At 38.6% G+C, this 12,796-nt stretch overlaps 1 protein-coding gene across 1 annotated transcript in view; it reads left to right on the top strand.

Moving 5' to 3' along the window:
• KAT6B (lysine acetyltransferase 6B) overlaps positions 1–12,796 on the top strand; it is a 178,538-nt gene that overhangs the window by 127,523 nt on the left and 38,219 nt on the right. The window contains 7 exon segments of the mRNA XM_059899109.1: positions 810–1,395; positions 1,397–1,430; positions 1,433–1,741; positions 2,730–2,851; positions 4,419–4,534; positions 6,633–6,774; positions 9,994–10,155. Of these exon segments, the coding sequence (XP_059755092.1) occupies positions 810–1,395; positions 1,397–1,430; positions 1,433–1,741; positions 2,730–2,851; positions 4,419–4,534; positions 6,633–6,774; positions 9,994–10,155 (1,471 nt within the window).

Genomic DNA, 12,796 nt, shown 5'->3' with positions numbered 1-12,796 from the left:
AATAGCAGTCAGAACCAGTGTATAAAGATTCTGATGCCAAGTGTCTGATAATGACCATGGTAAATGTGCTGCTTCTTCACCAGACTTTCCATGTCATGTCTGACCCGCTGTAGCTTTTCTTTAATCATTTCTTCAGTTTTTTGCTATTGTTGTCCTTTTTTCAGCAGTATTTTATGCTGTAACTAATTGTCTCCTCTACTTAGAGAGTATTATTGGTTATCTTATCATCCTAAGCATAAAGTGCTAAGTGGAAGAGGGTATCTTTTAATGTTTTCTTTAAAAAAAAAAAAGTACTAATTTATAGATGTAACCAGATTCTATTTATATAAATTTTCCATTTGAGTTAAAATTACTTCTAACTAGAGATTAGATAAGCTTCTTCTTTTGCTTCTAGATAATACTTATGACTTATTTCCTTTCATACTTTAAAAAAGACATTTCAGGAAATCATAATTACTTGTGACGACACAAGGGGTCACGTTTTTATTTAATTATAATGAAAGCATTGGGTGATCTTTTAGTCTCTTCAAAAATTTTCTTATCCATATTGCCCTTGGTTCCACATGATTCTAACAGTACCTGTTGGATGGGCCCTGGGAGAATCATGACATGCCAATGTAGGGGCTGCAACCTGTTTCAACAGAGAAACACCTAGGTGGAGGCACACACACACAAGCAGCGCTTCGGGTTGCAATTCAGTTTCTTAAGTTTAAGCACATTGAATGCATCTAGTTGCTATAAAACTTGTGTTAGATACCTTTATAATTCTATTATTAAATGCTGATACTATTCTCTAAATTTTTGCCTAGGTCTGTAACCAGTGATGAAGGATCCATGAATGCATTCACAGGAAGGGGGTCACCTGGTAGGGGTCAAAAGACTAAAGTCTGTACCACACCTTCATCTGGTCATGCTGCATCTGGGAAGGACTCAAGCAGCAGATTGGCTGTTACAGACCCCACTCGGCCTGGTGCCACCACCAAAATCACCACCACCTCCACCTACATTTCTGCCTCTACACTTAAAGTTAACAAGAAAACCAAAGGGCTCATTGATGGCCTTACTAAGTTTTTTACACCATCACCTGATGGTCGCAGATCACGAGGTGAAATAATAGACTTTTCAAAGCACTATCGTCCAAGGAAAAAGGTCTCTCAGAAACAGTCATGCACTTCTCATGTGTTGGCTCCAGGTACCACACAAAAGCTAAAACCTCCACCTTCTTCACTCCCACCCACAACCCCCATCTCTGGTCAGAGCCCCAGTTCACAAAAGTCCAGCACTTCTGTTTCTTCTACCTCTCCCCAGAGTTCTTCCAGCCAGTCCAGTGTGCCCTCCTTTAGCAGTCTCACTAATAACAGCCAGCTGAAGGCACTCTTTGATGGGCTCTCTCATATCTATACCACTCAGGGACAGTCTCGCCAAAAGGGACACCCAAGTTATGCACCACCTAAACGTATGCGTCGTAAAATCGAATTCCCTTCCACGGCAAAATCGAAAGCCCATTTCTTTGGAAAAAGAGATATTAGAAGTAGATTTATTTCTCACCCCTCCTCCTCTAGCTGGGGGATGGCTAGAGGACGTATTTTTAAAGCAATTGCTCACTTCAAGCGAACAACTTTCCTTAAAAAGCACAGGATGCTAGGCAGGTTAAAATATAAAGTGACCCCTCAGATGGGGACCCCCTCACCAGGGAAGGGGAGCTTGACAGACGGAAGGATTAAACCTGATCAGGATGATGGTAAGCAAAAGGTCAAAGCTCCAACCAAACCTGCGTCCCGTCCCTTTCTCCCCAACCCCCCCAAAAAAAGAATCAGTCAATTCCTATTTGTCACATAGGTCTTAGCTATTTCTCTTGTTCTCACTTCACTTTCATACAGAAGCAGTGAAACTTTGACCTTTTTCTAATGCTGACTAAACCTCCAAAATGTTTTTCCAACTAATACTCTCCCACTTTTTATGACTTATTTCCATTTGTAGTGACACTAGGACCCCCCAGATGCGTCCGTAGCATTGCTTATGGCTTTGTAGTCCCGCATGAGTAGCCACTGTTAACGCCTCTGCCATGTTCCTCCCCGTGCTACCTCTTCAGCCACAGCGCTGCGTGGCCATGTGCTGTCCGTGCTTCCGGCAGCAGGGACATCAGCTCCTCGTCTCCCTCTGTCCATTGCTTTCTCATGACAAAATTCATCCTGCTTCCTTCTCAACAAAGCCTGATCTGTGACTCTGTGAAGTGTGCTTTTGGATGTGAGTGTGTCTGTGTGTGTATTCACCTCAGGGAGAAAACTGATTTCATGATTTCATTTAACAAATTGGCCCATTACATTTGCTATCCTTTATAAAACAAAAGCCAAAAAATGTGTCATTTGGACAAAGTGGTAGATTTTATTATCTCAAACGTGATCATGGGAATTCTATACCTAGACATTGATATACCTTCTAATCTTGGTTGAAAACTATGATTTTGCTTTGTATTGCTCGCTCTTTCCATCATTTATTTGTCGAAGCTATAAAAAGGTGACAACAGCAATAATTCAAATAACAATTTGAGTACAGCAGGGAAAAGGTACTGCTGGATCTGTGAGCAGTGCTTAGACGTAAAAGCTAATAAAGCTTAAAAAAAATCCATATTTGCCCACTTTGCTAATTTGGTGCCATTTTGATAATTATATGGTGGTTATTCATGATGCAAGTCAGTGAATACACTTTCTGCTGGTTTTAAATGACAGATACAGAAATCAAAATAAGCATCAAACAAGAAAGTACAGATATAAATGTGATTGGAAACAAGGATACCGTTACTGAAGAGGATTTGGATGTTTTTAAGCAGGCCCAGGAACTGTCTTGGGAGGTAAGGCCAGGATACTGCATTCTAGTAATGAGGATAATACGTGACCTTTATATATGAGTACTATGAAATTAACTGCCTTGATTTTGTAACGAATCCCCCTCAAAATCCTTTGTGGTTCTTTAACTGTTACCATCATTTTTGTTGACTCTACATTCGAAAGTAATGACTTTATATAGAGTTGTCTCCACTCTTAAAAGTTGGTAATGGCTCAGTGGGTCTCACAGAATAGGCCAGAGTAGCAGTTATTGAGCCAGATTTTGAAAAACGCTTCTAGGGGTGAAGGAATAGATTTCTGATTATTTTTGCTCAAATTAAGAAAATAGCCCTTTTAAATCGTTCACAAAAAGAAGAACATCACTTTTAAATTGACCGATGTTTCTTCCAGCACAGGTGGCCAGCCATATGAAAAATGTCTCCTGATTTTAACTGTTGGACATTGGCAAAGGCAATATCGTGTTGCATGATCAGTTGTAATCACTTTTATTTTCATTGTCCAGTAATTTCTTTAAATGATCCCCCTTAAAATATTAACTCTACATAGCTTATTGTCAGCGAAACATTGAAAGGAAAGGCTGTGGGACTTCTCAAAGACAAATTTATTATGGATTGTGAATTCTTCTGTCAATAGACCACATTCTGTTACCAGGGCACCACATTCATGAATAGATTCCCACCCCCACCTCACTTCCTTTTATGGGGAGTAGGGGGCTATCTATAGGCTCTTAAGCTTTATTTTTTGTAGCAACCACTTGGGCTAAATACTTGTGCTTGTTTCTACTTGAGGGGCCATTGGATATTTCCATTCCTCATTCTGCATTCTTCGTAGTGTTTCCTTTGGCTAAGATAAAATGTTAAATCCCGCGCCCCACCCCCCCCCGCCCCACCCCACCATCACTGAGATTTGAAGTCCTTAAATATTACCATTTTGGGGGACCGTATCTGGCATTCGTATATAGACGTGATGAACAGCAGGCAATTACCTGAAAGTTACTGCTAAATCTAAGACCCTTTCTTTCCAACCTGGTAACACTGGCGTTTTCATTCAAGAACATTTCTTGTCTGTGTCAGGCACTGGACTAGACCCAGGGAATGCCACAGTGAATCAGGCCGGCAGAGTTCTTAACCTCCTGCATGGGAGTAAAAGGAGATGGGAATCAAACTGCAAACTTCGCAATTGATTATTTATCTACAGTCCGGTTAAATATTACTTGGTGGAGGAACAGGGGACTGTAACAGTGTGACAGTGTGTAACAGCCACATCTTCTTCTAATTTCCTCAGTTTTAATACATTGTAGCAGATCGTTATATTTAGTTCAGTAGACATTTGTATGTATTAACAGGTATTCATTTCCTATCTTGGTAATACTGTTTCTTAGGGTATTTATATATGAATCTTATACAAAGTTGATTATTATTTCACAAGGGCCTATAATGTTTTTTTTCAACAACATGAAAATTCACGATTACGATCAGTATTCTGGTCTTGATAGATTTTCGTATCCACTGGTGAAAGAACCAAAACGTAAGTGAAGAAATCCTCATATTTTGTCTTCTTTCTGCCTGACAGAAAATAGAGTGTGAAAGTGGAGTAGAAGACTGTGGCCGGTATCCTTCTGTAATAGAATTTGGGAAATATGAAATCCAAACCTGGTACTCCTCGCCTTACCCACAGGAATATGCAAGGTAATGGAATAAGCCTGGCAGGTATACAACCTTAATGTCTCATATGTGAGGAAGGAACATTCTAAAGCTGGAATTAGGTGATTTTTAGGACGTAAATTTTAATAGTCAGTTCTTTTTTTTCTTTCGGCAGCAGTGGTTCTTCGTTTCTGCGTGTGGGCTTTCTGTAGTGGCGGCATGCGGGGGGCTACTTTTCGTTGCGGTGCACGGGCGCCTCATTGCGGTGGTTTCTCTTGTTGCGGAGCACGGGCTCTAGGTGCGTGGGCTTCAGTAGTTGCAGCACGTAGGCTCAGTAGTTGTGGCTCTCGGGCTTAGTCACTCTGAGGCATGTGGGATCTTCCCGGACCAGGGATCGAACCCACGTCCCCTGCGCTGGCAGGCGGATTCTTAACCAATGTGCCACCAGGGACGTCCCGATAGTCAAGTATAAGTGCTTCCAAAACTATTACTTTCGCCAGTACCTTCTTACAGTATTCACTGTTATATGTAAACACCTTATACTGCTTAGTTACACAGGTGTTGTAAATTTTGCCTTTTAACTTTTAGATCGTTTTTTTCTCTCTTTGGTTAATTGGGGAAGTATTGTTTGTGTAAGAAACCAAATCAAGAAAAAAAAATTAGCCATTGTAAAATATTTGGTAGTTTCTTCTCAGTTGCCTTTTTCATTTTCCTAATTAGGCCTGTTAGTTTTATCTCTGATTTCTGGCATTTTATTGTCAAGTTTTTTTAGAGAAATTATAGCAAAAGAAGGAAAAATGGGAGAAAGTAGGTGGGCGTGGGTAGCCTTAAGAGACCCTTCCCCAAATCTTGACTTTTAGAGCCATTTGTGACTAACTTGTTAAAAATGAAGAGAAAATAATGGTACTAGAATTTTCTTTTGTCTTGAACTAAGATTAGCTGTGAAATTGTCTTGAACTAATGTATCTAAAAATGGGTATCTTGTGAACAGATTTCTTCCTTCAGGTATGTCAGGGCACAGTTTATTAGTATCTCCTCAAATGCTTTAGCCTGCAAAGTTTCTGGTTATCACAAATTTGCTTTTCTTCTAGAATAGATATCGTCCTTTTCTCTTTCTGGTGGTTGTCTGCCCAATCATCAGAGAAAACGGGCAGGGTGTTCTAGAAGTTAAGTGACAAACTAAGAGGAGTCTTGGTTTCTCTTCCCAGTTCATATCACGTAGCTGTATGTTCCTTAACAACTTTTGAAAAACACCTATGAGCTTTTATTTGTATGGGTAATCATAAGTCATGTGTTCTAAGAGCTTTGAATAATTTTGCTTATGAATCCAAGATTTGAGATTACTGTGCTGCGTCTGTACCTAATTCTTCCGAAAACACTGCTCCCCATTTTTATACCCCAAAGACGTTGAAAGTGCTTTTAAACATTCTCTTGTAAATATTAGCAATGTCCACTTAAGCATGATAGGGCACAAGTAAAAAATGGTATAATTTTTAAGGTGGAGAAAAAGCCAGCAGAGGAGAGAAAGCTGTTTGTCTAATGTTATTCAAAGAGTCGGTGGAATTGGTAGGAACAAATAAGGTCTTTTGACTTGACTATATTTACTCCTTTAGACCATGTACAACTGGTGATAACTTTAAAGTTACCTCATCCATAAGAAATGGAAACAACTAAATTCTGGGACTTCTCTGCCTTATAAGTACACAGATCATTTTAAAAATAATGAATTCACTTCTCTCTGAGTAGAAGATTGTTATAGTTACACCACTGATTACACGTACTGTTGAAATTATGACATTAAGTCTGAAATTTAAAAAATATGCATGGATGACAGGACGCCATTGTTTTTAGAGTCATAGTTCCAAGTCTGAAAACCTTTCTTTCTATAGGACATTTCTAAGGAAACAAATTATTTGTTTGCAAAGTAAAGGCAGCAAATATTATTAGATTGAAAAATAATATAAGGTTTGTACGCTCTCTTTACTACTGGCTTTCTTTTTTCTTTTTCTTTTGTTGAAACTACTTCTTTCAAATACTATTATACAGCCTTTTTATGGCTTAGAGAAAATAGAACAATATTTAATATTTTTCCCCAGGAGTATAATCAATCTGATTATATTCTTTGATTTTAAAATTTCAACAGATTACCAAAGCTTTACCTGTGTGAATTCTGTCTTAAATATATGAAAAGTAAAAATATTTTGTTAAGACACTCAAGGAAATGTGGATGGTTTCATCCTCCAGCAAATGAAATTTACCGAAGGAAAGACCTTTCAGTATTTGAGGTAAGCATGTGTAAATAAAAAACTCAGCATTTGAAACCTAGTGTTTCTAATTGTTGACTATGTACTGATTTGTTCGTAGAAGGTACAAAGTATATTCGGTTTTGGCACTGAAATTCAGACTGCTTTTTCAAACATCTCCATGTTTTGGAATGTTTTTCTAACCATATTAAGTAACCGTTGAGATTGATGATGAATTCCTACTCCATCACATTAACTTTTTTGTCTTCTCCCAAATCCCTGTCTGCACCAGATATATTCGCCAGTGAATTTATGGTCTCCTAAGCTCTTTGTAAATTCTACTTTCTTTGGCAGGAGAAATTAGCTTTGTTCAGCAGCTCCAGCCAATGTCTGGCAGGTGCTCACTCTTCCAGGGAATTGAGCAGCTGTACATATCTCCTCAATACACAACCACCTGTGTTTCCATCCATTTCTTGGCAGGGTAGATAATCCTTTTGGTGAGACCCCAGCAGATGTTGGGACTCCCCCGACCCCCATCTGGGTAGATGGCCACCCCTGGAGAACTCTGCTGTTCACAGGAACCCCTTGTGGCCATGTGTCTGTCATTGTGTGTTCTTGAAGACATTTTGTGTTTTCAGAATTGATTTAGTAGCAGAAGGTCTTTGCCGCTGTATCATTTCATTGTTTCATCATGTTCTATTGTCGGTTTCAGGGATCCAGCTTAGCTGAGTCAGTTGTACCTTGAGGAGGCCATGCCTTCTTTTCCTGTTATTGCCTAGTCACAGGCCTTCTTAATTCTCTCACTCTGGTTGAGCACTTCCATTGCCCTGCCTTATTTTCTTCTCTGTTACCCATCTTGGTACATTGCTTTCATTCCTGGATGCTCAGAACAAGCCTTCCTTGCACAGCAGATATGATATCTTCTTTCTCTGAAATACAATTTTACTTTAGGATTCTCTTTTTCTGAGTTGTTCAGATTGGAAATTTATTATTCTGCCCCACATTTCTCTTTAATTCTTGTCTGTAATGTCTTGCATTAAATTTAACGTAGGGGAAGGTCATACATAGGTTTCTCTCATGGACCAGGCTTCCTCTCTCAGACAGTCTTGGGCCCATTACTTTTTTCCCCAAGACTCATCAGAGAACGCATGTAACTCCAACTGCATCTTATGATTTTTTAAAGCTCCTCTTCCTGGTTATATCAGGATCTTTTGGCAAGCTTGAAGGAAGAAAGGTATTGTTGCTAGGAAGATTTGATAATATGTTAGTTCTTACTAAACGGGAGGCACAGGGTTTCTCAACGAGGGGACTGTTCGCATTTCAGGCTGGATGATTCTTTGGTGTAGGGGGCATCCCGTGCGTTGTAGGACGTTTAGCAGCACCCCTGGCCTCTGCCCACTAGATGCCAGTAGCACTACGCCTCCCCCAGTCAGAACAACGAAAAACATCTCCAGACATAGCCAATGTCCCTTGGGGGACAAAAGTCACCCCCAGCGAGGACCACCGGGCTAACGAGAAAGCCGAATGCAAGTCGCTGTCCTCCTGTTGTTAGTATTGGGATGCTACCTGGCCAGCCCCAACAGGTTGAGACAACAGAGCTGCTCTCAGTTGAACCTTAATTAATGAATGTCGCAAGTTCCACTTAACTTTTGGCACCTTCCTTGATGCCTTGGAAGCTTTCTTCTAACCAAAAGAGAATGAAAATCATTGTCTCATTGTTTCTCAAAGGACAAAACACATTTTTGGCTTTAAGTAATTGTTAAATAAATGAGCATAACTCTTGCCTGAGGGGGTGAAACTCTCATAAACCCAGAGAGAGTCTTCTCAGGGGTAAGAGAGACTCAGTCTTGTTAGCCTGATAAGAATGGTCTATTTCAGGGTAGGTGCTTTGGGACCATAGAGAGATGAAAGGGGAAAAATCAGAAGCAGAACTGTAAAATTTATGCATAAAAATTATTGAAGGAATTGGATTGGGTAAGTGCCAAGGTCCCTATTCTAGAATCTGAGTTAATACTAAGAGTACAGCATGTAGGAAGTTTTCTCTTAGCAGTGTCCTAAGTAACTTATAAAATAAATGAATAATAATCGCAGATTGCTACTTTCCTATCTTTTCTTTATCCCTCTGGAAAGCATGCCATTTTAGACCTTTCACAACCGATAAAAATTTTGCTTCAGCATTGTCATCTCTCTATTTTTCTGGTTCAGGGATACATACATCTCTGTCTTTTTGTAATACGCTACCATTTCCAAAAGGACCATCCTCCCAAATACATAAAAACTTCCTTTAATTAAAGAGAGAATTGTATCCTCTGTGCCCCTTGCCCATATTTGATTATGTTGCCATGTGTGGGACCTAGGTCTCATCCAAGGGAAATAGTTATATGAAGTCTAAAAATAATTTGCAATATGAGAACCTGTATGGTCCACAGGAGACTTGAGAACGGTCAAGTTCATTGTTAAAGAGCTCTGGTTAGCAAACATCCATTTCCCCTAAGAAAAGTGCTAGGGAAATTCTTCTTGAATCTGCTGTGCTTTCTGTTTTCAACAAGTAACTACATTTGATCCATGAAATTGACATTTGTGCCTAGCCTCCTGTCTGTAACCATCAGTATCACAGCTTGATTCTTTTATTTTGAAGAGAAGTAGACTGTAATCATGGTACTTATTGTAGGTTGAAATTCATCTCACTTTCTCTGTAAGTATTCCCAACACAGAAATTTTATCTTTTCTAATTATATTTAAAATGATGCTTGGAATAAAACCAAAATGGAAGCCTCTTTTGTTAATCCATACTTCTAAGGAATCAGGATAATAGTTTATTTATTTTATTTTTATGTGAAGCCCTTTTGAAAACAACATAAAGTTTAACTTCCTTGAGCAGTATTTTGATCGTTTTACATTTCTTTAATTCCAGTTTACCTGGTTCAAACAGAGAGGACCTGCCTAATCATTTTTTACTCGTAATAAATTGCAAATAAAAATTACTTCTTTGTTAGCAGTGTGGCCTTTCTTCAGGTAGTGTAAAGAGAAATTTAAGCTACCTAAAATTTACCCCAATTTAAGAGAAAAGGTGGAATTCTGATTTGCCAAATGACAGCTATTTTCTGGTAAACTTTATACTTGGTTAATGGAGTGTTTTAATCGCTCAGTTTGGGATTTGGAAATAAAATTATATACTTTCCAAAATACCGTATAAAAGAAACAATTTTATATTGAGTGGTATTTTTATGTTAAATAATGTTGTCTGTTTCTCTTTGCTAGGTTGATGGGAATATGAGCAAAATTTATTGCCAAAACCTTTGCTTGTTAGCCAAGCTCTTCCTGGACCACAAAACGTTGTATTATGATGTCGAGCCATTCCTTTTTTATGTCCTTACAAAAAATGATGAAAAGGGCTGTCATCTGGTTGGATACTTCTCTAAGGTAAAACAAGAGCCAGTATGACCTTCATTTTCTTTTTCAAAATGTTTTTGGTAGAGCCCAATTCTTCAAACAGGGCTTTTTTTATGACTCTAATTTGAATAAGTGACACATGTTTCTGAAAAGCTCAGATTCTTGTTCAGAGCTCATTAAAACCAACAACAACAACAAAAAACAATAAGCATCGTGCCTAGGAAGTGTGTAAAGGGCCTCAGCACTGTTTGCTGTCTCGACTGTCAGCATTCACTTAACGTTATAATCGCTGCCTTGCAGACCACCTAGCATCTTTCATTTTCTAAATGTTAAGCTTATTTCCCTTTTCCCCCCAAGTGGTGTCAACATGAAGGTTTCAATGCAACGTAGCATTTAAAAGATAATTCTCATTTCTCCTCGTTGCATTCCCTCTGTTGGTCATCAGTATCTCAGTGAGTTAGAACGTTGGCATTTGGACAGTTAAGCTAATATAATGGCTGGTTTTACTCTTTTGTCTCTTATTCTCTGTGCTATTGTTTTAAGATCTAAAGCAGCCTCACCTTTAGAAAGCCTAAGTTATCTCCAGCTGTTAACATAGGGGAGCCCTTGACATAGTGAGTGGATGTAGTTTGTCTTTTTCACTGGTTCAGAGCAATTCTCTCACATTCTTCTGTTCAAAGGCTTCTGAGAAACAATAACTCATATGCAATAATGGAAATCTGAGTTTGGAGATATTTACCAGGTAATGAGCTTAACTTTTCTTAGGTACTTAGGAAATAGTTTAATATGCCAGGATGGTAATTATAAGACTTCCAGGCAGAAGGTAAATGATCCAAACCCTGTATCTTATTTTTTTTATGATGTATGTGTGCATATTAGGTGATAAGTGAATTTCACTGACTCTACTGTTGCATAATGTAAATGGAATGCCTGATGGAAGTGTCATTTTCATGGAAGATCAAAAGATAGAATATATATGAAGGTCCTTTGCATATGGAAGTTTTTCTAAATTTAAGAATCAATCCAGAGACCATAAACAAAAATAGGAGTAAGTGACAGCACTCGTGGGAAACAGCCTCAACGCCTTAATCCACATATTTGGTAAAGCTCTAAAACGAAAAAGAAAAAAGTCAACTTTATAGGTTATGGATTCAAAAGATGATAGAGAATTAACACAAGGTGAAACAATAACTAGGAAATCTATTTATATAACTTATAAAACATTTTACATTCTGTATACATGTGTAAACATCTTTTTCTCCAAAGAGTTGAAAAGAATAGTGGTCATAACTGTCCTGCCTGTGCGAAAATGGTGTTTCTTTAAATGTATCTGAGTTTAAAAACAGATGCTCAGTGGTGCCTGCTGCCCTTGTCCTGCCTTGTTTCAAGTTGGCCTCTGGGTCTCAGTTCATGGTAACTCTTGGGGTTCGAATCTCTGCCTCTCTTCCTCCCAGGGAGCCCAACATTTTACTTAGAACAAGCTAAAGTTTTTACATTTTGTCACAGTTTCTTTTATAGTATGGCAGCAACTACTATCATTTCTTACTATACCCGGAATACTATTATATTCTTTGGCAGTGCAGTAAAACAAAAATTAATCTAAAAAAACAGCCATGTTAAAAGACTAGACGCAAATTAAACCATATTCTAACATGTCAATTGGAGTGTGAAGGACGGACTATGGCCCTTTGGGGTTATACTTAAACCAAATTCTAGATGTTATAGCCAGAGAATGGCCAAGATGACCTAGAAAAGTTCAGTGTAAACCATTACATGCATGTGACTTTCCAAGCACATAATAGATGACACAAAACAGGAAGGAAAGAAGGAGGAGTTATTTTATCCATAGATTAGAGTTTAGCTGTAGTAATGTGTTAAAGGGCAGGGGGCAGGGGCTGGGGGGGGAAGGACAACTCTTGGGTGGGATTGCCAAAAATCTTATACAGGTAAGAATAGTTTGGGACAAAGAAAAGACTGGCATCAAGGATGAATCCTTAAACCCAGAGTACATCTCTTTTTAGATTTGTGACCCATTTGTCTGACTTTGCAAAGTAGACTAATTATTTGAATCTTTGCCACAGATGTACACAGCCAGTGATGGACAATCCAGTTTCTTAGGAAAATTGACACACATCATTTCTTCCTCCTCATTTCTTGGAGACTCCACAGACAGCTACAAATGTGTAAAAGTCAGGAGCACATCTTTTTCACAAAGGAATCTTTAATTCTTCCCTGTAGGGTTTTTTCTACAACCATTTCCTGTGATCTTTCAAATAGGTTCATTAAAGATCTGGGTGTTCCTAAGTAATTCTTTGGTGTGGTTAGTACCATTTGTGGTCAATCTAATTTGTGGTTTATATTTGGCCAGAGCATTCACAACCTCAGAAGCCTTTTCCAGATCTCCTCTGTGTAGGTTTTGGCGGCTTCTGTGTACCCTGAAGAAAATATTGCTGCTCTGATGCCATATCCCATGAAAATTGCAAATTTTTCCTGAACTATAAGAACCATTTCCCACCATATTCTTTCCAGTCTTCCTCCTGGTTTCAGACTGTTGGTAATATTTTGGCCTCCACTTTGGTTTGGAGGCTTGGGGATTTCTTGTTGCTGTTGTCTTTTTTGTTTTGTTGTCCTACTTTGAAATGCAGATTAATTATTTCTCCAGCTTTTTACT

This window comes from Balaenoptera ricei, chromosome 16 (genome assembly GCF_028023285.1).
Source record: "Balaenoptera ricei isolate mBalRic1 chromosome 16, mBalRic1.hap2, whole genome shotgun sequence".
Classification (NCBI taxonomy): Eukaryota; Metazoa; Chordata; class Mammalia; order Artiodactyla; family Balaenopteridae; genus Balaenoptera; species Balaenoptera ricei.
The sequence above is the reverse complement of the archived record's forward strand: the minus strand, read 5'-3'. Positions and strand labels throughout refer to the sequence as shown.